Below are 27,535 nucleotides of genomic sequence, written 5' to 3' on the forward strand. Positions count from 1 at the left end.
TGCACCGTTGTTGCTCGAAGTATGCTTAGAACAAATGAACTAGAACTAAAACTTGCAATTTGCTCTTCATTGTAAAGAACGACAAACGACACATTAATGCATGTTCATGTTGTTTGGTTTGTTGTTTAACGCCGCACTCAGCAATATTCCAACTATATGACAGCGGTCTGTAAATATTCGAGTCCACCCGATCACGTTGGTCGCCTTTAACGACAAGCATAGTCCCCTTTTACGGCAAGCATGGGATGCTGAAGACCTATTCTACCCCGGATCTTCACGGGTCGCATGATCATGTAATGTAGGGGACGCAAGTGTGTACTTAAGCACTTATGCAGGTGTTTCCAAGCACTGTTGTCACTTACTATCATGCCATACTGGTAATTCGTTCGGACATCAATTTCGAAGACATATTTGTCGACACGGACACAATATGATTTAATATATGCACACAAGTTGTATCAATGTCGACCCAAAACATTTGTATCAATGGCGACACAACACGATAAGCCTCAATGTCAACACAACATGATATTTATCAATGACGACACAACACGATATGTTTTTTTGACGTTACAACAGAATATGTGTCAATGATGACACAACATAATGTGTAATTTTTTTTACACAACACGATATGCCTCAATAACGACACAACACAGTCTATATGAGACCACCTCACATGAATATAGACTATGTGTGACATTCAGTCAGATAAGACAAGCCAGAGACAATGAAGGTAACACTGTCAGTGCTCCTCCTGGTCACCACCTTCATGTCCTCCACATCATCGGGAGCAGTGAATGTCAGTGTCACGGTGTCCACAACACAAGCAGTGTCATTTATTGATGAACTATTTGTGGGCGTCACACTTGACTCCAGTCTCCTGCCGACCCCACAACACTGGAAAGGATTGGACTTCAGGTAAGTCAGTGAAGGTCATTGCCATAGATGACAATAGATATCAAGTTATTGAAGATTCCTTGATTTGAAATCCATCATTTGTATTCACACTTATAGCTGAGATTTGGACACATCATATTCCTAGTTTTATTCATGCACATAATTGATATGAAACAGACATAATTGTTTTAATCGAGCTATTGAAGATTCCTTTCATTTGAAATTGATATTTTGTATTCTTGTATTTTTGTAACGGCATAGTTCAAACTAGCAAAGCAGATGTCTACAATAATAATGATTTCCAAGCCGTTTATCACAGAAAAATTTTTATAAATATATAATAAATGCATGATGCTACTTCTGTTGTTCGTTAATGTATTTAGATAAATGGTATTCTCTTTGGATAGGTAAACAAGGCATGCGGTATAGCACATATAAACCTGCTCAATTATTTATGACGTATGTCGTGTATCACGCTATTGCTTTACCTCCAGCTCTCAAAAAGTTCAGACACTGGCTAAAGGCTTGTCTCCATGCTATCTGAGGATTGGAGGAACTGAAGGTGACAGCCTGACCTTTGACCCTACCGGTAATGGCACAGTAGATGTCAATCGTTCATTTACAGGTGCGTACATCTACTAAAGATATATATAGTTTGTCTTGTTGATTTTATTGTCACTGAGGTAGGATAAGAGGTGGTTCAAATATTAGAGCATCAGATGTGTTTGGGTGCTGTTACTACAGTTGTATCTGCAGGAGCTACCTGATGTGTTTGGGTGCTGTTACTACAGTTGTATCTGCAGGAGCTACCTGATGTGTTTGGGTGCTGTTACAACAGTTGTATCTGCAGGAGCTACCAGATGTGTTTGGGTGATGTTACTACAGTTGTTTCTGCAGTAGCATCATATGTGTTTGGGTGCTGTTACTACAGTTGTATCTGCAGGAGCTACCTGATGTTTTTGGGTGCTGTTACTACAGTTTTATCTGCAGGAGCTACCATATGTGTTTGAGTGCTGTTACTACAGTTGTATCTGCAGGAGCTACCTGATGTGTTTGAGTGCTGTTACAACAGTTGTATCTGCAGGAGCTACCAGATGTGTTTGGGTGATGTTACTACAGTTGTTTCTGCAGGAGCTACCTGGGATGCTGTAAATACATTTGCCCAGGATGTGAAGTGGAAGTTTATATTCGGTCTGAACGCCCTTAAGAGGAAGGAAGGACAGTGGGACCCTACTAACGCAAAGGAACTGCTGCAATACAACAGTGCGAAGGGGTACCAGCTGGCAGGTTTTGAACTCGGAAACGGTGTGTATATAACTAAATACACGGATATATATGATTGAATATGAATTCAATATACAACTAAAAAAGAAATTAAATAAAATGTGCCAAAACGTTTTAACATCCGATGACATTTCTTTTCATGAATCTGATAAATTACCCTTTACTCCTTAATTTCATACAAACAAATCAAGGAAAATATCACAATTTTACAAGATTTATGACTTGCCAATAACATCTCGTGACATTTATTCAGAAGTGTAACTGGTTACAGAACCTGACTTATTCCCTGGGCAATATAACATCACTGTCAGTGGCAGCCAGTTAGGTAGGGACTTCTATACCTTCAAGAGGCTGCTCCGATCGACACCAGGGTATGAGGTAACACCAGTTATCGGACCTGACATGGCCTCTATAACTGGAGCAAAATCACAGTTCTTTGCTGAGTAAGTAGACTGAACTGACAATGAATTTACGTAAGGGCCGTGGCCATAAAGTTTACATGAACCATGTCGCGTTATGCCATTTACAATCTTTGTGTAAAGTTTGACAAAAGAGTAAACCTCAATCCTGGTCGCAAAACATAACACCCGAACACAAACAAATGCACCACCTGCACGTGGAACACGATGGTGGACCCATTGTAGAACCTAGTAGAAAAAAATACCTAAATAATTAATATATTATAATAAACGGATGCTTTTTGTAGCCTCCCAGTCAATGTGATATATCAATTTGGAGAATTATGGATGTAGAATCGTAGTCCCTTTTAGTTCTGAAATACGTATAGTACTGGTTTATCTCACGTGGTTGCTGTAGAAATATTTGTTGTGTTGTGAAGAGACAAGACCTACCTTCGTATTCGTCAGTTTGTCACGTAGAGTTCGATCTATGGTTTGAAGTAACATACATGCACAATCGCTGTTTGAAGACATAACAGATTACAGCAACTCACACAACAATGCCCACTTTGTTTCCTCAGTTTCTTCACAGGAGGGGGAGACAAGGCCGTGGACAGGATAACTTTTCACCAGTAGGTTGTTTACTTTAGAATCTATGTATTTTTCTAGACTACTTAACCTGTACCGGTTTTTCATTAAGTGAATGGTCAAATATTATGTTTGTAGTAATTAAAATGCTTTGTATAAAGTTCATGGAATACTGACACGTCGCCCAAGTCAAATCTAGGAAAGTCCACAAATGCAATATTACACAGGAAGTTTACTTTCTGCTCTAAAAAAGTCAACCATCTCTGTTTATCATCACATTAACTGATTGAATAACGTAAGCCATGCCACCAAGTATATGTACATGTTTTACCTGTTTGTGACATTTCCTACCAACCAAAGAAGATGAACCATGGTCATCAAACCTATCGATGTTTCTAACAGATACTACACCAGTGGCGAAACGGCAAACCTCACAGATTTTACTGATTCCAAGTTAATGGATAACCTGGTCACTTATATAGAGACGGTGTTGGATGTGACAAGACGCACCAACCCACTTACCCCAGTCTGGTTGGGAGAAACATCCTCCTGTTATCATGGCGGTGCCCCGGGAATCTCAGACAGATATGCCGCTGGGTTTCTGTGCGTACAACTTTAGCATATACACTTCCTACCTTGGTCAACTATACACGCATACTGATAATGAATATTGGTTCATGTCGTCTATCCAGGGCTGAAATATTGTAGATATGAAGAGATGACACAAAGATAAGATTTGTCTTCGGATGTAAGGACGGTTGTGATGTAATAGAATAGACGTGTGTGTGTTTAGATGCAACATATACACCACCTGTTGAAAGTGTACCCTTTTCAGGTGGCTGGACAAGCTTGGTGTTGCTGCTCGGATGGGACTGAAGACAGTTCTCAGACAGGATTTCTACGCAGCAAGCTATGGACTTATTGACAATGATACGTTTGAGCCATTGCCTGTAAGTACAGAACCAACCAGATTTCTTATTTCTTTCTTGAATATACATTTACACGACGTCACATCTTCTGGACAGTTCTTTCCTCTTGGTGTCATTCCTTACTTTCAGTGATCACACTGCACACTCTGATTTTACCGTTTCCATGTTAACGGATCACCTGATCAGTTATATAGAGACAGCTATGGATGTGTCAAGACGTACCAGCCAACCTACTCTTTCTTGGGGAGACATCCTCCTGTTATGATGGAGGTACACTTGGAATATCAGACATATATGTAGCATCTATAAAAAACAATCACTGATTTTCAGTACTGCATGAATATAGATTCACCGTTATGTTGCCTTCAAGCCAAATGGAATCTATTTCGCTTTTAAAATCGAGACTGGTTATTCTCTAGCATTGGCGTTGTATAATTATGGTATGAGTGAATCACGACCATGTAATCTGACTGATAATTCTGCAACAGGTTGTGACACAATTGGTCAAAGTGGGTTGAGTGTTATGCATTTATCTCATGGAATGAAATCATTAGCCACCTTCTAAGGATGATGAAGCCTAATTGCTGCTGGGGCGGTCGGGTAGCCTGGTGGTTAAAGCGTTCGCTCGTCACGCCGAAGACCCGGGTTCGATTTCCGACATGGGTACAATGTGTGAAGCCCATTCCTGGTGTCCCCCGCCGTGATATTGCTGGAATATTGCGGGGTAAAACCATATTCACTCACTCACTAATTGCTGCAAGATTGCTCATGCGGCTCGACGCAAGAATCACTCACTCGATTGATGTTATCATGTTATGACCTTCTTGGACATATAGACGTCTATATTAGCAAACCATTATCTTCACTATCATCTCATGTATCGATGAAAAATAATCATTTTCTCAAGTTGAAAACATGACCAAATATGAGTGGAGAAAGAGAATAAAAATGACTGAGCTGAAATATTGAAAACATGTTACAATAATCAATATTTCAGCTTAGTCAGTGTGATAAAGCCTTTCCTCTTCCAAGACGCACTCTTCTGTATATGTCACAACCTAAGTACCTTAAGAAAAAATGAACGTTTAACATAGCGAAATGTAGTTGCAGTGCATTTTTTTTTCTACATCGATATTAATGACAAATGATGAGTTAGTTTTATTCAATCTGTTTTTTTACTGCAGGACTACTGGTTAACCGTCCTGTATAAGAGACTCGTGGGAGGCGCCGTGTTTTCAGTAGAGGCGACCGTGGACAACAGCACCATCAGGGCCTACGCCCACTGCACAAAGCCTTCCATGTAACTTGACAACCAAAATCACAACTGTAACCAGACATCGTAATGCATCAGGCTGCAAACACGAACATTCATAATAACAAACTATCGAATGAGATAAAGGCTATGTGAGGTGAGATACCATAAAACAGGGTTTAACATAAGATTATTGCGGGTTACAGGGTAACAACAAGTGCCATCTTTTGACGTCTTCTGACATGACGCGGCCGGGGAACGGATGGAAAGGGCAACATCATTGATGACCATTGGTCCTCATTATCCTTTATTTGTAATTCACGTGGTAACATAGTTCTCCTTCCGTCCGCAATCACGATATCAAATGAGTTCATTTACATGCAAAGTGAATTAGTCCGCTAATACTTCGTGTTGTGTTTCAGTTCCTATGGCTACATGCCCGGCGGTGTGACGATGTATTTCCTGCTGACCACAGACAACAACACCTCCATAACGTTCCCACAGTTTCCCGACCAACCTGTAGACGTGTTCTGGTTGACGCCAGTCGATGGACTCACTAGCAGGTAAGACCCCGACCAACCTGTAGACGTGTTCTGGTTGACGACAGTCGATGGACTCACTAGCAGTTAAGATTCCGACCAACCTGTAGACGTGTTCTGGTTGACGCCTGTCGATGGACTCACTAGCAGTTAAGATCCCGACCAACCTGTAGACGTGTTCTGGTTGACGCCAGTCGATGGACTAACTAGCAGGTAAGATTCCCAGCGAAGGTATAGAAGTCGTCTAGTTCACACTTGTCCTTGGACTCACCAGACGTCCTCTGGTTCACACCAATCGGTGTCACTAGTATGTAATTTCCCAAACTAACTTTTACACTAATATATGAATGAGTTGCAGGTTGTAAGAGTAAGTAGGTACTTTCTTCTTGAAAACCACAGAAAACCATTCGTGAAATTATCATATATGTATTGGCTTACTATAACATACACAAGTGATACATGAACGTTACAAACTATAATCGTTCACAAAGTAGCATGTCAGCTCATGTTCAGTTCTCTGTTTTTACTATGTTAGGAAGGTGGCCTTGAACAACAAGCAGCTTGACCTTGTCAATAATTCGCTGCCGGAGCTGAAACCTTACAGGACAGAAGAAAACACCATCACCTTCCCCGGGAAGTCATTCGGGTTCCTCGTCTTCCCTGAGGCTAACGTAGCCTCCTGCAGTAGCCAGTAATGACGTTCAGAGAATGAGAGAACAAACCTGTATTGTCTGCGCTTGCTATGGAAATAAATCTTAATATTATTGATTCACTTATCTGTTTCTGTCCGACTGAATCATTGCATAGATCTTGTACTTTGTTTTAATCTTCGATTTGGTTTAAATCTTGAGACCTAGAGGGCCAAGGGAGAACCTGGATGTTGTGATTTGTGAAAAAGGCTGTTGCTTTGTGAAGCTTTGCCTTGTTGGAAAATGACGTTCGCTTGTTGCACGAAAACGCCACCGTGTAACTTTGTGTCGTTAAATTCCCCAGAACTTGCACCAAGTCTGTTCTACCAGTGTAAGAGATGATTGCCAACAACCACCACTAATATCTGTCCATTTTCTGCATGCAGTTTCGTGCATAGCGTTCCCCGTGACGCCTGTAAACACGATGTCTTCTATCCTCACGGCGAAGCATAAAAAAGCGACCATCGCAGTTGTGGCTATAATCACATCATCGACGTCCAAGCCGACGTCACAAGGACACCTCGAACTGGTCCGTCTAGCGGGAAGACCTTCAACGGTTCCTCACTGTCACTGTCCTGGTTTTGCCGTAGTTGTAGGGGTGGTTTTGTCGGTTCCTTCGCGTAAGTGGCGTAGCTGTATGAACCTGTCCTGCGCTCCACTTGTGATATGTGGTTGACCGGATCTGGGAAAGCCACATGTTGTCCAGTGTGTCTGATGACGGTTTCACAGTCTTGTACTTGTGCCATGTGCTACGTGTAAAAGCCTGGCTACGACCAAATATGATTTAACTGTTTGTTGTCAATCTTTTCACCAAATTTCTTCAATACCTCATTCCTTCACACAAATCAGTCCAAATCCATGCAGAAATGACTATTTCGTTTTACGTATTATTTTTTTTATGGATGTCGGAAACACTCTATTTATATTTACAATTTTTCTGCTTTTCTGTTTCTATTTTTTGCAGAGTATTACCCAACAACCAAACATTACTGTTAGCTATTAAATGATTTGATACTGAGTATTTGAGTATGTACGTCCGTATTTCTTCTTTGGATTGAGTATTGATTCTGTGATAAAAAGGTACATTCACTGACCATTTTATCCCCAAATAGTTTACATGTATCACTATTTACAAAACAGTATGTAATTGCGTGCACGTGTCACCTGTGAGTACACTGTTAGATACATTTGGTGCCTGCATACTTTGGGTGAACGTTACACCATCTGCATCCGTGCCCCCAATGCGGAGTATGCAGGGAGAAAACGCTCGAGCAAGGGTCTTTAACTGTGTTGACCTGAATGTCAAAATGGAATCTGTAGAAGGAACACATCAGGTCATCAATATCAACAATGACTGAAAGATTGTCACACTTACACTACCAACCCCACCCCGCCACAACAACTCATTGTAAAGGTAAAATAAATCTAAGCTCATGCTACGTTTATCATAACGTCGGTCAGTTTGGTTTCACGCGTATTTAATCAATATTTCAGTTATATCATGGCGTCTCAGCTTGACGTCAGAACCTAACATTATGTCATGCGGCGGCGGTCTGTAAATAATCGAGTCTGAACCAGACAATCCAGTGATTGATGTCATGAGCATCGATCCATGTAATTGGGATACCATGACATGCATCAACCAAGTCAGGGAGCCTGACCACCAATCCCGTTAGCCGCCTCTTACGACAAGCATAGTCGCCTTTTACGGCAAGCATGGGTTGCTGAAGACCTATTCTACCCAGGATCTTCCCGGCTATCGATGCAGTAACAGGTATATCTAGTAATTTTCAACGAACATTATTGGATACATTACCTAAATATCAGGGGGTTAAAACAGACACAGCAAAAAAAATGCAGTTTCCGGTATCCGGATACCTGCCGGATACCACCGGACACTTACCCAAAACGCGTCCGGGTATCCGGTGGCAGATACCTTGCCGGATATCAGATCTGTGGTATCCGGCATGGACACCTCACCGGAAAGTATGTCACCTGGAATCCGGGTATCCGGCACCGGATACCTCACCGGATACCTCAATCTGGGTGTCCAGGAATCCGGCACCGGATACCTCATTCTGAGTTTCAAAAAACATGTCTCAATTTGGGGGGTGCATTTTGTTCAATTAAGTGTGAAACACCTAAAAATATATTGGAAACTAACCACGAAAATTGAACATTGCTGAAGGTATCCGGCAGGTATCCGGCAGGTATCCGGATGCAATTTTTCGAGATGTCTTTCTCCTAGTAAATAATGTTAGCCTGGGCATAGCAGATAGCTGTAGTAATATTCTGTGCTATTTTAGTTGTAAATATCCCCTTGAAGTTGAGATCTATGGGCATGTACTTTTGGTGAAAACATTTTTCAAGTTCATATATATTTCAATTTAGATGTTCAGCGTATTAAATGAAAAGCATTCAGTCCTGGTATGATGGTATCCTTACATTTCATCTTCATATTCCCAGTTTGTTCTAGCCTAGTGGTTGAAGCATTCGATTCACCACATCAGTACATTGCTTGGTGTCACCCATCATGATATTGTTGGAATTTTGCTCATAAAAAGGCATAACACCATACTCACTCTGACAAAAAAATGAAAGTCATTGGCTATGTGCTCACTTGGGCCTTTGTTCCTGGTGAGATTAAAAGTTTATTTTGGAACTGTATCAATACTTGTTACATCTTGACAGACGAGTTTCATTGAAGTTCGAAACAGAATATCATTAACCCAAATGGGTGCATAAGACTAATGGCATCCACAGAAAACACCTCATAAAGTACTGGTACATAAAAATATCAATGTAACTTTTCTACTGACATGGAACTAAAAACTTCGTTCAGTGAGCTGTATTAATTGTAGGAAAACATTCAGGGCATTAGTATATTTGATATATGTTAGCACCTATGTTATGAATGATCAATATCATATTTCTTTAAAGAAGCAAAACAAAAAATTTGTTAAGATAAAAAATCATATTTATTGATTTTATGACATTTCATTGGTTCAGTAACCAGAGGTGTTTGCAAGAACATTCAAAAACAGAAACAGATGCTTCAATGCCATTTTCTAAATAAACAAATTAGTCAAATCCCAGAAGAATTTCAAGGTAGAAGAATATCTAAAGTCAATTATGTTTGTGCAGTAAACCACAAAAGTCATTCAGATTTGTATAGTCAGCTTCAGTGTACACCACATAAACAGTCTCACTGCTGTGGTATTAATTCCTTTAGACTTGATTAATGTCGTAATAAAACAACCTACAGAATCACACTGATGTGGCATTATTCATTCAGAATCATCACTTTCTGAGGTGAACCTGTTAGTTGTTCTGGGGAGGATTATTCATCATCCGGAGAGTCCTTTGTATGACTTGTCTGATCTGGTGTCATTGTGAAATTCAGGTGCCTGAAACAATTTATAACATCTTTAAAAGCTTGTTATTAAAAATATAAGAAACACACATATATTGACAAAGGGTAAAAAGTTGGTTTCTCAAAGAATAAGGTAATGACAATTTATCAAGCAACTGTTAACCAAACCATGTTAACCAATGTAAAAAAGCCATAGCAAACAGTAAATTTTACAGAAAATACAAAATTGTAATTGATCTTCTGAAAACAATTCCTGTAGTGCCATAAGGCAGGCTCACCTGAATTTTTCTCAAATGTTTGCATTACACCAAAACATAAGGAAAGGTAAACAAGGCAATGCAAATTGCATAAAATAGGTTCTTATACATAAAAACAGAACTAAAGTATTTGACGTAATAAGCGCCTCGCTCTAATAAGCGCCCATGGGAATATTTGCTAATATATTGGCTAGTGAACAATCCCAATTAGCACCCTTTCCAATTAATCTATGTATACAAGACTTATTTATTTGCGTATAATACACACTTGTGTGTGATATGCATTATCATATTTTTATCATTTATCTTTAATTAAGATTTACAATAACGGCAAAAACTGCCAAATATATTGGTCAAGTGTAATCATAATTTAAGTAGTTCTATTTGGTTTTGGAACTTTTCAAGGGTAAATGTAAATATATGTGTATTCCTTTTTGAATACTCATTTGATTGTTATAAAGTTACACAGTATTCCATCTATCGTCTGTTTCTAAATACAGTGGAACCCATCTTTGACTTGTGTGACATAATTGAATCATACCCAAAGTTCATTATGCATTGTTATGCATCTGCACAGAGTGGTCAAAGTCCTTGTCACACACATAGTTTGCTACAAGGCAGAATCCAATAAGTACAGTTGAGACATCAGGTTGTATCCAGACAAACTGTCTGATAATCTCAAGTATGGTCTTGGTCGCATCAAGGGATGTAGCTAATCCTAAATAAACATTAAACAAGTGACATAATCTCTTCTACAGAACACTTGATCAAAGCCTGCCCCACCTTTGATGTTTATCATCTCGTTACGCTCACAACAGCTCATTAGCAAGATGAGCTCAATGTCAACTCATGGTGGATTAGGGATTAACAGGGCAATTAGTGTCAGGTGGGTATTATCACTTGCAATTGTCTGTTAATTACTTAATTGAGTAGTGACGGCTTAGTTAGTTTCCAACCACACTGACTGTTATGCTACTTTTCAAGTCAGTTTACTGGTAACATGTGTCTGTGGACCAAGGAAATGTATCATGCCAGATACTTAACAAGTTCTACTCATAAGTAATAAAATAATGACAGTTTTGATATTCAATTCTCCCTACAAAGACATTTAACATTTGATATACATAAACTGTCTGTTGAAACTATGATGATGCTAATATACAAGTCGCACAAAACAACCTATTCATATACTGGTACCTAGCCAAACAAACATAATTTGTTTACGTGTATGCACATGCTTGTACACATATACCTCTACTGGCATATCACACATACAATCATTAGATGGATGTAATCGTTCAAAAATATTTTACATACAAAAACAAGTGAACAGATTCTGTAATAGCATGGTTAATATTGGGAGATGTTTTAGCATTTCCATTTTCACAGAATCGAAGGTATATCCTTTCATGACTCAGATCAGCTTGTAGTGATTTAAATTCACATAAAACTGATTCATGTCAAATGACCTATCCCGCATGTGTGGGACCTGTTATAAAAATACCATTCATTACTTATTTGTGTGTCCAAATTATGCTATTATTAGAAATAATAGGTATTATTATACAGCATGGATATGATATAAGAAAGCTTTATAAGGAATTGTTGAAAATTATGTACAGGAAAACAATGAAATAAATCAATCAATACGTGCATTTATCTCAGAATCTGGTAGATTTAATCAATATGAACTTCTCCTTCATTATCTACTTATAATCAGATGATTACATTATTGCTCAACTGATAGTTTGCAATAGTATAGAATTAGTATTTTATTAATACTTATTTTGTATTTCAGCATCATTTAGATAAGCCATCGGCTTGTTTGCAAATCCAGTTCACTATATAAAAAAAAAATGTTTAAAACACATGTAGTAGAACATATTGCAATAGTTAAGACCCGAAAAGAAGTTATGTGTAGGATCTTCAAAATGGTATCCACAAGAGCAGGTTGTAGAATCATGTTGGTGTTTGTTGTTTAACTCTGCACTCAGCCATATTCCAGCTATATGACGGCGGTCTGTAAATAATCAAGTCTTTGACCAGTCTATCCAGTGATTGACATCATGAGCATCGATCCACACAATTGGGATACAATGACATGGATCAACGAAGTCAGCGAGCCTGATCACCCGATCCATTAAGTTATCTCTTACAACTAGCATAGGTTGATCATGTTGATGGGGACTTACTTCAACCTGGAATCCCCACGTGAGTAAGTATGCAGCTGTTAGCTTTGTTTGATGTTTAACGCACACTCAGCAATATCGCAGCTATGTGGCAGGAATCAAACCTGGGTCTTCAGCACGAAGAGTGAACGCTTCAACCGCTAGGCTACCCCACCACCAAAAATTCCCCCATGATAAAGTTGTCATCATGGTTATTGTTCAACTAGTTCAAGTGAAAATGTTCATACCCTTAAAATGTCTTATCTTCCACTTCACGATGATCTCTGATGCAAAACTTCCCTGTTATTAAAGCTGTTCTTGATTCTTCACATCTGGAAAAATATGTTGAGGCTATTAATCATCTCACAGAGTGAAGGGAGTATATGAAATAAGAGAGTGAGTCACATTAGCATACAAATTATCCAGTTAAAGTAAACATATTTCTACATTATATACATAAGCAAATACTAACATATGATAGACAGGCTACTTGTCATATATAAATATAATTATAAATTTACTTACATGTTGGCTATAAAAGTTAATGTGTCACATGTGACAGGCTTACATGTGGTAAATTACTTTAATACGTGATCATTGTAACATTCACATATTCCTTACCTTAATGTGTCACTTCAGCTGCCAGCATGACCTCAGCTGCAATCTCAATATTTGGCCAGTTTTGACGAAATGACCGATCGTGTTCAGTGTATAAGCTGGGCCTCGTCTCTAATATAACTTGGCGCAAGTTGACGACGCGCATAGAGAGCCGGGAACCAGCTTATGTCGTGTTAACCTGGTTCCCGGCTCCCTATGCGCGTCGTCAACTTGCGCCAAACAATAATGTGATATTAGAGACGGGGCCCAGCTTAGTGTTAACCCGGAACAAGCCATTTTACCCATATTCCCCTACGGTCCAGGGCGCCATTTTAGAACATGGATGTAAACAAACCTCGTGTATCGATATACACTGTGATGCTTGATTACGATAAGCTTACCTCGTGTATCGATACATTGTTCTCATTCACCTTCACCACGGAAATGCCGGCCGTAGTTCCTCTCAGCCATCCACAACGCGGAAGTCAACAGTATTTGGAAAGGCGATTTGCATTGCCAGGTACGTAGCAGGGCTTCGAGGCCTTATGATTTCTGTGCAGAGATCTTATGGAACGGATTGATGTAGATATTTTCCTGCTCTACATACTTTACCGTAAACGCCAAGGGTCCTTTTTTTAGTATTATGGTCAACTGTTTGTTAGCATAAGGGGCGTAATGGATTTGTGGTCAAAACAAGATGATCCAAATTAGATCCGCTTTTTTATAGATAATGAAGAAAAATATCAAGATCTAGGAACGATTATTAACTCTAAACTTTCGTGGGATGCTAATACTGATTATAATTTACAATAATGGCCACCAAAGACTTTATTTTTTTTACGCTTAGGATATTGTTATAATTACACTGTTATGTCCTTGTTTTGTATAAGCTTCATAACTTAATCATTCAATATTTCATGGAATGACTCTGACCTTGGCGAGGATCTTTTTTGCAACAAGTGATTCCTTATGTAAAGTGTATGTTGAATGACCCTGGCTTTGTTGTCAAATAATTGTTTGACAGTTGTTTAATATGGGGTTATGTTTTATCTCTGAATTTTTGGGATGAAATATTTTAATAAGGACAGTTCTAAGTTGGAAACTCAACTGGGGCCTTTTTAATTGAATTCAATGTACAGCATGTACAGTTTGGACATTTCTGTAATGTGAATGCTACTTATGTTTGCAGAATGTCTGGATGAATGAATGAGTCAGTCATCTGCACGGCATCAATGGAAAAGGGGAAGCAATGAGGAACAAGAGAAGAGTAGCAGTGAGTGGTAAATATTTGAAATTATTCTGTTTGGTTCATCATGTTCATGTAGCTATTCTGCAAATATTTCTTCAGTTTGCTTGTTCTTTATCACCTGTTGGCATGGATGGCCTAATTATCAAAGGCACTACAACTTGCTGTGCATAGTTGCATCTCTTGGGCTTGACAGAAACCGATGGTCGTGGGTTTGAATCGAGGGTAGCATCATACACTTGCTTGTGGGTTTCATCAAAGTGGTAAACATGTAAGACCTGCATCACTTCGGGCTTTCTTCCCACATCAAGCTTACATGCCGTGATATAACTGGAATACTGTTCAAAGAGGCGTTAAACCCAATTCACTCATTTAACACCACATCCAGCAATAGTTCGGCTAAATGACAAGGATTATAAATTAATCAAATCTCACTTCTCAACTAGACAAACCAGAGATTAATGTTATGAGCTCAATCCAGACGCACCGATGATGACTGTTATGGACAACATCCTACGTTATTGGGTACGATTACGAGCTTTCAATGAGCCCACTTGTTACCTCATCTCTTACTTTGGCTTGTATGGCAAGCATAGATTGCTAGGAACATTTTTAAGAGATGTCAGTTAATGATTGTTTCAACTCATCAGCATGGAACAATATATATCTCAAATGTTTGGTATATAACAAAACTCAAAGATGATAAATTAAGTGAATTTGCTGCCTTTTATCTGTAAGTACATGTTGCAACAATTCTTTTCTTTTGCTACAATCTTTATACTTAATTTTGCAGAAACTGAAATCCAGCTTGAGATACCCGGATGACAGGTTGACAGTCTGGAAGGACCCTTCCAGATATCCGAAGTGATTGGCAGACAGCGATGAGGAGAGTCCTGTTATTTCAATGGGAGCCTACCGAGAAGTAATATGCCAATTGACACTGGGACACACTCACAAAGGGTGGTCAGGCTAATGTGAGAAGACCAACCAATGCCAAGTCGGAGTGGGACCCTTCAAGGACGTTGAAGAAATTATTGTCTTTGGCCATGTGGTAATCACTTGAAAGGAATGATGTTTGCGACTACTTGTCTATAAATGTGAACCCAAACACCAAATAGAATGTTCACAATTCTACTAACACAATGCAACAGGGATAGAGCCCATCTGGCCTCCCCTCATCCTGGTTCCTGTTTTTCCATGGCAATATAGAAGGAAAAGGATGTTTGAGGGCAAGTAACTCTGAACTGGTGAGCATGGTCTGCTGATGCTTTCAAGCGAACAGTTATCCCGCTCTGTTATGAGTATTGAAGAATAGGAGGCAAGTGCATACTGCATCAGGAACCATTATGTGAACACTGTTCAATGTGTGATATATGCATAAAAATAAAAGAAATTGATAATTTGTTTGTTGTTTGTTTCTTTAGCCAGCTGTGTAAATGGGGATTTTCCAATATTTTGCCTCAGTTTGATAGCCACAGTTATCGTATAAAACCATGCATTGCTTGGACATCTTTGGAATAACACATTGATCTGCTATGTCAAAGGTCAATGTCACAGCCAGACAAAAAAAATGTTAATGGCCAAACTCTTCCTTAGGGCAGGGATAGAAGTTGGCAACAGGTCATACACTTACTTTTTATCCCCCGGCATATAATACGGGGGATATAGTGATCAGCCTGTATGTCCGTCCGTAATCATTCCCTTTTCCGGGGCAGGATTCCCAAACCATTCAGTGTATTTGATCGAAACTTGGCAACTCTTATCAGGCACATACTGAAGTGGTGCCTTTTGATATTTTGGGATTTTTCTAATTTTTATTTTTTTAAATTTTTATGGAATGAAGTTGGACATAGACTCAATTGGGGATGGGGTTTGTTTCCGGGGCAGAATTTGAAAACCATTCAGTGTATTTGATCGAAACTTGGCAAAGCTATCATGCACATACTGAAGTGTTGCCTTTCAAATTTGGGATTTTTCTAATTTTTATTTTTTTATTTTTTTATGGAATGAAGTTGGACATAGACTCAATTGGGGATGAGGTTCATTTCTGGGGCAGAATTCGAAAAACATTCAATGTATTTGTTCGAAACTTGGCATTCATATGGATGCGACCATGGTGGTTCTTTTGTGGGTAAACAATGTATGCTTCTTAAAGAACATTCAACTGTTGACTCATTACATACAGAATTGCACTAGTGGTTACTTGACAGACAGCTGCCGGGGGGGATATGTCATCTTTCTGATGACTCTTGTTCTCTAATGTGCCTTTTCCTGCAGAAGTCTAAATAACTCTTATACATATAGTTGTATTTCATTGTCATATGTTTGTCAATATTACACTGAATGAAGCACTTTACAATTGTTTTTGAAATAGTCGCAACTGATATTGAAGGTCAAATTAGCTTTCAATGTCTTTCAGTAAAAATGTTCAGTGACTGAGGAACAGCTCTCTGTAGTGTGATGAAATCTGTCACCCTCAGTGTGAGGCATATTGTGTTTCAAACTTAAATGAATCTGGTATGCTCATAACAAGTACTTGTACCTTTACAAATAATCATATTATCATCTCACTAGGACCAAAGGTCCAAGTGAGCACACAGTCTATGAGTTTATACTTTCACTCAGAATAATCTGGAAGTCTGAACATGAAATTTAAGGATATCCTCATACATGTATTAGAACTGATGTTTGTTCATTAAACAGCTTAACATCTAAAAAGAATTATAGTTGAAATTGAAAACAATTGTCTTCTCCAAAAGTACATGCCCATAGATCTCAACTTTAAGGGGATATTTACAACTAAAATGACACAGAATATTACTACAGCTATCTGATATGCCCAGGCTAACATTATTTACCAGAAATAAGACATCTCGAAAAATTGCATCCGGAAACCTGCCGGATACCTGCCGGATACCTTCAGCAATGTTCAATTTTCATGGTTAGTTTCCAATATATATTTAGGTGTTTCACACTTAATTGAACAAAATGCACCCCCAAATTGTGACATGTTTTTTGAAACTCAGAATGAGGTATCCGGTGCCGGATTCTTGGTATCCGGTGCGGATCCTTGGACACCCAGATTGAGGTATCCGGTGAGGTATCCGGTGCCGGATACCCGGATTCCAGGTGGCATACTTTCAGGTGAGGTGTCCATGCCGGATACCACAGATCTGGTATCCGGCAAGGTATCTGCCACCGGATACCCGGACACGTTTTGGGTAAGTGTCCGGTGGTATCCGGCAGGTATCCGGATACCGGAAACTGCATTTTTTTTCCTGTGAGAGATATTGTAAATACGACCGTGTGCATAACACATGCAATGATCACAGTGCATATATTAGGGTAATAATAAACAGTACTAAATGGAAATATTTAGCTGTGATAGCCAATTCTATGCCATGTGATAGATGCGTAATAATCGAAGCGTTGGCTTCATGGCGAAGGCACATGTTAAAACGGGTAGGCTTGTGTGTACCGGAAACCATTGTAGAAAGCAAAACTTATAGCCAGATATCAATTCCTAACATCTGGCATTGATACCTTTGGACACTGTCACCTAGGACGTTAACCCGAGAAGATCCGGGTTAGAATAGGTCTTCAGCAACGACTGACCTCGAGTCAATGACAAACTGCTGATAAACTGATAAAACAACTGGTTTACTTCAGTTCGATGATGGGATTTTTAAATCAGAAATGAACTGCTCATTGTGGATGACACTAGTGGAGCAGGATACGCTGACCTTTTCGCATGACCCGTGATAACCGGGGTAGAATAGGTCTTCAGCAACCCATGCCTGCCGTGAAAGGCGACTTTGCTTGCCGTAAGACTAACGGAATCGAGTGGTCAGGCTCACTGACTTGGTTGAAACATGTCATCGATCCCAATTGCATGGATCGATGTTCATAATGTCAATCACTGCTTTGTCTGGTCCAGACTCGATTATTTACAGACCGCCGTCATACAGCTGGAATACTGCTGAGTGCGGCGTTAAACAACAAACAAACCTAGGACGTAAGGTGTCATTCTCCAGGACCACTCTTCCTTGCATCCTATTCAAAGCGGACATTGTGTTGATGGGGCTGTGGCATTTATTGAAAGCGGATTCTGTATACTTTAAGTGTATGTGTTGTTTTTTAACATATGTGCCTCCAGTACTTGTCTAGTTTTGTCTATTTCTGTAATCATTATATATAAAATGTGCACGAGTGCAGAATGCTAACTACAAAGGAAAATTTGAAAGATTTGTAATGTAACATTGGTTTAATGTAATCTACATTACAATTAATACCAGTCAGCATCACTTGCAGATATCAACATCCGCATCAGGAAACACAGCAAACCCGAAGGTCCTTGCTGGCAGCATGAGGAGCCCGCCATAGGCCTTTTGAGGGGGCATGTCAGGGATGGTGTTGTTCACATAATCCAGTCGTTTACCATTTAGTGTCACATTCCTGAAATTACAATGTCAGTGTCATATATCAAACGGTATATCTGTGCCAATAAGACGCCAACCACTTCCCAAACGACGACAACACATCAGCTATTCGGAATACAATGGTTAATAAAATGAACGTGACATTATAGGTCACGTTTATCTATGTAGCGCATAATGTAAAGGCAAGGACGAAGCGTTATTGTTAGGTGTTATTATTATTATTTTTATCTCTATGGCATGAAATATTGGCAAACCCGACCGACGTTAGCCTTTGTTACAAAGTGTTTAAAGTGTTCTAAATAGTTTCTTTGTGACATCACGTATCCGTATACTCGCCTTGAAGTAAGCTCTATGAACTCTGGTCTAAGCCAGAAGAGATCCATATTCTTTTGGAATTGTGGGAAGGTGACGACGGTGGTGTAGATGTTGACGTTGACGATGTAGACTACAACACTACCCGGCTTGTAGTTGTACACGCTGTGAACAAAAGATGTGGAACATTGTTGGACAAAAAATGGTTTATATAGTTAAGCACATCAGAATTCGAAGTCATTAAATTACAAGCACCTCATGAAAATGTGTGATGACAGTGCAGTTATGTTAGATGTTCTAGATGCTGATGATTGAATATAGAGAGGAAGTGACTGAAACATAAATATTTGTCTCCTGCATACTGACTACCCCATCAGCACATCCCAACTGTGTACCTTTTCTGTTTGGCACAATGTGCGTAGACCCTGAAACTGTTGGTTGAGTTGGTCTGCACAGATAACACTTTATTCCCAACCAGTCTCTTGTAGAGCAAGGTCAGCCAGTAGTCCTGGAAAGTGACAATGTTACGCAAAGAACATACTCAGATTTATCACATGAAAGCTACAGTTAGGGTCAAGAGCGGGTGACAGGGTAGCAGGTTTACCAATAATGATCAAATACTGGAAACATTGAACCATAAATTGCCTACGTAAAAATAGATAGAAAGTTTCACGATATCCAATGGTGTCTTTACAGTTCAAGTCAGAGACATTCGGTAAACTGACAACGTATTTCTTACTGTATTACCGTATTTTGCAAAGATGAGTTTTAGTCAATCCTAATGGAACAAGATGATATCATATTTGTACCTACCGGATAAGGTTCAAACGTGTGAGGTTCGATCAGAGAATAATTTTGTCCATAGTACGATTGTCTCAAAACCCCTTTAAGTCCCATCCTTGAAGCAACCCCGAGCTTGTCTAACCATCTGAAATATTAATATCATTAATAGTCCAGGTAAGTGTAAATCAAAACATTTATGTTTTATGTTCAAAGCGATTTGAACAAATGAAATGGAGGGGACGATTTTGCGTTCATTAGACTATCCATGTCGTCGTGCACATTCATTCATTTTGGCAACTCCCAAAACAAATATGGTCTTCTAACCTGGGGAATCACACATTCAGCTGACCCGTGAGGATCCGGGGAAGAATAGGTCTTCAGCAACCCATGCTTGCCGTAAAAGGCGACTATGCTTGTCGTAAGAGGTGACAATCGGGATCGAGTGGTCAGGCTTGCTGACTCGGTTGATGCATGTCATCTATCCCATTTGCGTGGATCGATGCTCATGATATCAGTCACTGCACTGTCAGGTCCGGACTCGATTATTTACAGAAAGCCGTCATATGGCTGGAATAATGCTGAGAGCGGCGTTCAGCTTACTCCTGCTTCAACATCATTAACAAGACAAGAATGTATACCAACTGTTTACTCAGTGTTTTATGTGTGTCTGTGTTTTTCTGCAATGTCCAGGTCCATATGGTCAATACCCGGAGGGAAGCTGGTACTAAATATAACCTCAGCAGCATGAGTTTGGTTTGGTTGTTTGTTGTTCAAGTCCGCACACAGCAATATTCCAGCTATATGACGGCGGTCTGTAAATAATCGAGTCTGGACCAGACAATCCAGTGATTGACATGAGCATCGATCCACGCAATTGGAATACAATGCGCATGAGGATCAGATGGTTACCATTTAGGCAACTGACTGATTGCCTAGAATACCTTCTTTACAATCCGCACCCCTATAGTTTCTAACTGTCTCGTAAGCGAACATCCATGCACTATAAACTGGCCAATTGATAAACCATTCGGTCGTCACTCTGTAGACCCAGGTTCGAATCCTCACATTGGAAACTTCTATGAAGACCATTTCTGGTGTCCCCTGCCGTGATATTGATAGAATAGTGCTTAAAGCTCACTCAGTCACTCGCGCACACCAAATTTGTTTCGCCATGAAAATAATGTAGACAGACAATACTCACAGAAAGCCTGCAACATATCTATCAGATATATCAGGTGCTCCCCCGCCATAGAAGGACGATGTCTCCCCAAGCCAAACGGCAGTGTCGGGGTTGGTAGGAGCGGTGACGTTACGCACTCTATGGATGTCAGATATCAGGCTGTCCAGCACCTTGGGGTCGAGACAGGTGTCCACTGTAACACCGACTTCGTAGGCATAGTATCTAAACATTCAAACATTTCAAATTCAACGCAAAGAAAAGTTCGTTTTTAAGTGTCCCTACTGCCATGGTTGACAAACGTAGTGCCGTTACATGTGTGGTTACAAAAACCTAATTAGATAAATAAGTAAGAAACTGATATAGCTTAAAACTCACTGGTGAAAGGTGATTCTGTCAACAGCTTTGCTTCCTTCACCTTTGAAGAAACTGTAAAATAGTCAATAGGAATCCCAGCATCAAACTCGTTTCAAAATCCGTTTTCAGTATGGAACATGCAATATGTGACTGAATATCATGTACTGGAGTGGTGCATGGCTCATCTATATATCGATTATCACATTGCTGTAATATAGCAGTTGGGTACCATGAGGCCTCACATTTTAATTTAATTTAACAACCCCCAGATACAATTTTGAACTTCTGTTTTGCACGTTTCTACTTACTTCTCGAACAATATGGATCTCGGTCCTGAGATACCTGTTACATCTGGTCCAATCACCAGCGTGGATTCGAACCCAGGAGTAGACTTGAGGATTTCCCTAAGATGGACAAAATCTCGCCCAAGCTGTGCTCCAGAAATTGTATTGGTGAAGGGTTCAGGGAAATATTCAGGTTCTAGAGACCAAAGAAACTAGAGTATTATATCAAGATAATGATTATGGTCCTTACAGTACATATGTTCGTCATGCTCTACACTTTTTGACTTTGAGATTGAAGAATAACGTGCACATATATATCTTAAAGTAGTAAACACGGCGGAATGACCTAAGTATGACTATACATACTTGGTGAAGTATAATTTCATACACAAAGATGTTACGTTGTATGTTCTATTCAATGAGCTGTAGAACTGTTACCATTTCCGAGTTCAAATGCGGGCATCTTGTAGTTCCTGGCATAGCTATAGCTCATCAGTTCTTTGGCGTTTTCAGGGTCCCACTGTCCGTCTTTCCGCTTCAATACATTGAGGCCAAACACCAAGTCCCATCCCACGGTCCTCACAAAGTCATTCAGATTGTCCCATATAGCACCTTAATAATAAAATAGAATTTTTATGCGTACATTTCTCAGCTGGATGAAGCCAATAAATAAACTCGGATAAACAAGCAACATAATGTCATGTAGAAACTCAGTGTTTGCGAACAAACATGGCGTCGCTCTTTTTTATCGGCGATCGAGTCAGAATTAATATTAAGAAGTCATTCTTTGTTCAGTTCAATATAAATGTTCTAGAAAGACAGATTGAACGTCTTAGTTTAAGTTAGATACCACCACCAAACCAACGTCCGGCTATGCCTCTTTCCGAAGATATTGTTCACGTGCACAGAAACGCTTTTTGAAGCATGTCGCTGTCGAAGCCAAATATCAGTGTCTTCGCTGCCTGTTTCAAACGACTGATCACTGACATTGCGACATAATATTTTAATGCGCACTTTCCAAGATAAGTTTCGATAATAGATTCATGAATAACATTATAAGACAGAGTGGCCATCGTGGTTGTGTGAGCTTGGATGTTAAAAACTATGTTCTTTTTAAGTACAATGTTCATTCCTCATAGAACATATTTACCATCCTAAACCACACACGTGTGATAACCCCTATATGTCCTTCTTTTGAAAACAATAAAATATTCATTTAAACAAATGTAAAGCAGATCATTGGTTGATATGGAGTACAATTTTGAACATTGGCCTATTGTAATCAGTGTAAACTGATTTTTGGACCAGGGATAGCAAAAAATTACCACAAGATACTAGCTTCCGCCCAAATCCGTAGGCCCCAATGACGAAGGGCAGATAACTAAAAACAAGTAGGTTTTGATGATATATGTCGCCCTACTGTCTGCAACCGCTTGTCCGATTACTTACACTCTTTGAAGGGTAGGTCCCCCCGGTCCCAAGGAGGGTGGCCTTACTTTGGTTATTGGTGATCTATAGCCCAATTTTATAATGTATTGATGGTTGAAAGTGTATTCTTTTAACTGTTCTCAACTAGTTGTAAAATAAAAAAATTGATACTTTAGTTATCTTACTGTCCATTGTTGACAGCTTTTTTAATCTAAATATAATTATTATAACCGTTTCGTTACGATATGGCTAAAATATTTTGGCATAAAATGCTTCCAAACTCTCTGAGAGTTCTCTCAATACATGCCACATTAAATATGGATTGCCGGTTTTGGATATCTTTTTAGTTGCGGATATATTGGATTTTGATTTTGATCATTTATTTCTCATAAATTTTACTTTAAATATCATATGTGTTTTGTTCTTGTTTGCATGGTAAAAGTAGTACTGCTTGGCAGTTATGTTTGATTCAAGTTAGTACTCTAATTGAGTACTACTAATAATAAGCGCCCCACAATTATTGATTAACCCCCGTTCACTGTCTAATTAGAGAGCCAAGAGCAATACACAATCTTGTCACAAATGTCGTCAGTTTTATGTATATTACCCGTGAAGAATAGAGTTAGAACTGGTCTTCAGCAAACCCATGCTTGTCTTGTCGTAAGAAGTGACTAACGGATTCGGGTGGTCAGGCTTGCTGCATTTGTTGATGCATGTATTCGTTTTCCAATAGGCAATTGCTTCGGTGCCTTACGTTAGAGAGCATTGGTACAAGCAAACCCTTCGAGGATTTTAACATGGAGGAACACTCTTTAGAACACCCTTGGACACACTGGCACACGCCAATTTCATAGCGGCGGTTCCTGGGGTTCTACGCCGTGCGCCACACAAGCCGAGTCGGCGAGCGCCCGTGTCAACCCAAACCGAGGCGGAGAGCCCTTGCTTAGCGGGGTTCGGGATCCCGTCTTTGGCTATGTTTGAGCGTCCGCAGGAACGGCAGTAAACTCAATTCCTTTCTTCATTCAGGCAGTTACTGAAGCTCATTCGCTCAGCGATAGTGGTATTGAAACTGTCGTTTTGTGTCGTCCACGCCCACACCATTGTGTAAGCACCGCTTCTCGTCCACTGAGTTGCCCGATTATGTTCGAATGTTGTTTGCGTATGTAGACAGTTGCGTTCCAGATACCACCAAAATCCCAAGGCCGTGCTTTTGTGTCTAAGGAGCCCGACATTGCTGCTTACAGCTATATTTTACCTTACACTTACTCACGGAATCAATGTTAGGGGTTTGCATATGATCTTACTACAGCAGTTAAAGCAGGATTCAGTACAGATTACATTCCTAATCACTGAATGTGTCGATTTTTGAGACCTCTGCTCTACATTAACTGCATATTTCACAGACTCTGGATGGCGTCAGGATTATTATAAGCAGTGTAAATCCCTAACAACTCAAAACGATGACACGGCGAAGAAACCTTATCACTTGATGAATGTTATGACCCAATTGAACATCATTCATTTTTCTGGCATTAAATACTCCCAAAACGAAGTGTCGTATATATTATATAAGTCACATAAACATACCAGTAAAAGTGGAGTTTGCACTTGTACCCCCATGACCCGTTGGGTCAAATGTATTGAAGTCTCCAGCTGTTCCGCCTATTCTCAGATAGCTGGGGGATAACGCCTTAGCAAGCGTCCGCACTTTGGGTGAACTAGAAAATTAATTTCAAATATTATATCATCAAAATGATTTGTTCTCTTTCAAACGTGAACGATTGTTCACCATATTCGTATGATATATAATGTTTTATCATATACTTAAGTGTGAAAGACTGAGTTTGATATTTTCATTGCAGTGAACATGGCAATTGATATTTCACTGCACTGAACATAACACTTGATATTTCACTGTTGCCATTTATGGAGTTAATATCGCTTCAGGCCGTATGTTATTCTCTTAGAGACTGTTTCGTTATATACTGTAAATTTCTCACTTAACTCGTCAATCGAGACTGGTCGTTTCGCAAAGCGCAATTTTGTTTCTTGACCAGCGTGTATTCTTTCGCTTCCAGCAGCGGTTTGGTAGTTTTCAAGTATATTTTTTTTGTTAAAGTTGATTTTGTATATAACCATAACTATATGTATGATAGAGACGTTTCGTGCCCCTAAAATGTCTTGCTTCTCTTCTTCATATTTTTTTAAGATTATGCAAACACGAAACTACTTCTCCAGTTGCAAATACCCGTGATATTTCACTCGACACATGAAATATCCTCTCTACAGTATACTACATAAATAAACTAATACACTCACCGTAAATCCAGTCCTCCCCAGTTAAAAGCTATTGGTATCTCTGCTGAATCAATTGTCACTCCAACGAAATGGTCATCTATCGTTGCTATTTCCTTGTCTGTAGCAACAGTGACAGAAACAGACTGACCCACTGTACATTGCACATGTAAGGAGCAGAGTATAACGAGCACACGTGTCACAGTCATGGTGTCCTCAGCACTGCATGTATGTTAATGTGTATCTATATAAAGAAGTATACCATTTAATGTGAACGACTGACCTCGTGTCAACGACAAACTGCTGATAAACTGATAAAACAACTGGTTCACTTTAGTTCGATGATGGAATTTTTTAAACCAGAAATGAACTGCTCATGATGGATGCCACTAGTGGAGCAGGATATGCTCACCTTTTCGCAACACCCGTGAAGAGTCCGGGGTAGAATAGGTCTTCAGCAACCCATGCTTGCCGTAAAAGGCGACTATGCTTGTCCTAAGAGTTGACCAACGGGATCGGGTGGTCAGGCTAGCTGACTTGGTTAATGCATGTCATCGTATCCAAATTGCTTGGATCGATGTTCATGATGCCAATCAGTGGATTGTCTAGTCCAGACTCGACTATTTACAGACTACCGTCATATAGCTGGACTATTGCTGAGTGCAGTGTCAAACAGCAAACAAACAAACAAGCAAGCAAGTAGTGAATCCTGTCAGTCAACAACGACGTTTACTATGTAGCACGTTCAGTACGTGTTTTCGCTGTTCCTCCTACCGTTGCGTCCCCAACGTTCAAGATGTCAACGTGTACACACAACAATATGATAGTTTCTGAACAACTTTTACCAGTGATGGGTGAGTGAGTTAAGATTTCATAGTCACATCGGCAATATTTCAGCCATATCGTGACTAAATCAGGTTGTAAATCAATAATATATAAAAATAGACATTATAATCTGTCGACAAACGACAGTAAAAACACTAGACTATCACAGATGTAGATTGTAAAACTAGCATATCATAATAAAATTTGTAACAATTCATAACAGTACACAATAAAAATGGCCTATAGATCACCAATAGCCATAGGTACATGTAGGTCACCATACTAGGTACCATGAGGACTTACGATACTACTGCTACCTACATGTCCAGTGATTGGAATACTAATCACAAACAGCAGATATTGTTGGGTACAGAGTATTCATTGAAGTGTACTGCTTTGATATGTAATAGACTTTTCCCGATTTTGAGTTATTTTGCAATTCGTCGTTATCATTTGAAGCCAAAAGGACTTTGTGGTGAAATCACGTATTTCAGTTTGTGAATTACATATGTAAGTAACGTGGAGAACATAATGTCATTGCACACTTCAAAGCCTTTGATGTCATATCCTTTCTGCTTGGTGTAGTCTAGCAGCTGGTCTGCATTGCTCGGGTCCCAGTGTCCATCTTTCCGCTGCAGCACACAGAGCCCAAATATGAGAACCCAGCCTACTTTCTTGGTGAAATGTACTTCGTCCAAAAACATGTTTTGCAATCTGAATTAATATGAAATCATATACGTATCTGTGTATATCGAGTAATACTCTTGAAATATTCCATCAGCTCCAGCCCTGGTCACTTTTGAGGTACAATCGAGCATGCTCTTCATACAAAGATTGCAAAAAGTGTCACACGACTCATTCTCAGAAGTTGTTTGATCAAGATTACAACATTTAAGGCCTCCGGGAAGCTTTCAAAAGGTTTTATGGTGGACGTGTAAATTTGACGCAGCGGTACAAAAAAGATGCCCGATGCAATTCATTATTATGATTTGTACAATAAGTTCATGTGTCTTTTTAGGTGGACAATTGTGACCAGTTTGTGACTAGTGCCATCCATGTGGCATGATGCGCAACATCTTCGCAAACATTTTCTGTCGTCACTGTTTGAAATTTATGCATAAACTCATGCTCATGATATGGTCGGAATAGAACAAACGTCTCTCCTTTTAGCAGAGTTCTCCTGGACGTCTTTAGACCCTTGCAGGACCATCAGATCTGTCCAGATAAAACTGTTATTCATCTTTGAACAGTATACTATCCCAGTAGTGTCTTCGGAACCTCAGATGCTGTCTGCACCAAGCAAAATTGGACGTATCGCTGGACGCAGGGGCCGGATCTTGTGCTTTCTCAACCGGTCGCGTAATGTTCTGCCATCATTCTCAACACAAGAATTGTATAACGGAGCAGTTCGGTAT

General features: G+C 39.6%; 2 protein-coding genes and 1 long non-coding RNA gene across 3 annotated transcripts; 2 read left to right on the forward strand and 1 right to left on the reverse strand.

Annotated features, from left to right (window-relative positions):
• Positions 1–707: 707 nt before the first annotated feature.
• LOC124116509 (heparanase-like) lies at positions 708–6,666 on the forward strand. Its single transcript, XM_048394610.1, has 10 exons — positions 708–921; positions 1,395–1,525; positions 2,032–2,205; positions 2,456–2,627; positions 3,164–3,214; positions 3,573–3,773; positions 4,006–4,120; positions 5,284–5,399; positions 5,774–5,914; positions 6,426–6,666. The coding sequence occupies exons 1-10, from the start codon at positions 731–733 to the stop codon at positions 6,583–6,585; spliced, it is 1,452 nt and encodes a 483-aa protein (XP_048250567.1). The 5' UTR covers positions 708–730; the 3' UTR covers positions 6,586–6,666.
• A 6,763-nt stretch (positions 6,667–13,429) lies between these two features.
• On the forward strand, positions 13,430–15,054 carry LOC125378688. Its single transcript, XR_007220468.1, has 3 exons — positions 13,430–13,494; positions 14,164–14,254; positions 15,014–15,054. It is a non-coding gene; the product is annotated as an uncharacterized LOC125378688 (long non-coding RNA).
• A 3,448-nt stretch (positions 15,055–18,502) lies between these two features.
• Positions 18,503–25,547, reverse strand: LOC124116535 (heparanase-like). Its single transcript, XM_048394621.1, has 10 exons — positions 25,320–25,547; positions 24,588–24,718; positions 22,011–22,184; positions 21,597–21,768; positions 21,310–21,360; positions 20,956–21,156; positions 19,785–19,899; positions 19,367–19,479; positions 18,996–19,136; positions 18,503–18,675 (listed from the first exon to the last, which is right to left on the reverse strand). Exons 1-10 carry the CDS (start codon positions 25,502–25,504, stop codon positions 18,522–18,524), a joined length of 1,437 nt encoding a protein of 478 aa, XP_048250578.1. The 5' UTR covers positions 25,505–25,547; the 3' UTR covers positions 18,503–18,521.
• Between the last annotated feature and the right edge of the window lie 1,988 nt (positions 25,548–27,535).

The sequence above is a fragment of the Haliotis rufescens genome, unplaced genomic scaffold, assembly GCF_023055435.1.
Source record: "Haliotis rufescens isolate VD_foot unplaced genomic scaffold, xgHalRufe1.0.p SCAF_13, whole genome shotgun sequence".
NCBI lineage: Eukaryota > Metazoa > Mollusca > Gastropoda > Lepetellida > Haliotidae > Haliotis > Haliotis rufescens.

Bases quoted from the DNA above. Each gene is read 5' to 3' on its own strand.
- LOC124116535 (XM_048394621.1), bottom strand. From the start codon at position 25,504: ATGACTGTGACACGTGTGCTCGTTATACTCTGCTCCTTACATGTGCAA. The intron at 21,769-22,010 runs GTAACAGTTCTA...TTTGGTCTCTAG, and splicing joins CGCATTTGAACTCGGAAATG to AACCTGAATATTTCCCTGAA. The intron at 21,361-21,596 runs GTAAGTAGAAAC...ACTATTTTACAG, and splicing joins AGATCCATATTGTTCGAGAA to TTTCTTCAAAGGTGAAGGAA.
- LOC124116509 (XM_048394610.1), top strand. From the start codon at position 731: ATGAAGGTAACACTGTCAGTGCTCCTCCTGGTCACCACCTTCATGTCC. The intron at 5,400-5,773 runs GTAACTTGACAA...GTTGTGTTTCAG, and splicing joins CACTGCACAAAGCCTTCCAT to TTCCTATGGCTACATGCCCG. The intron at 5,915-6,425 runs GTAAGACCCCGA...TTACTATGTTAG, and splicing joins GTCGATGGACTCACTAGCAG to GAAGGTGGCCTTGAACAACA.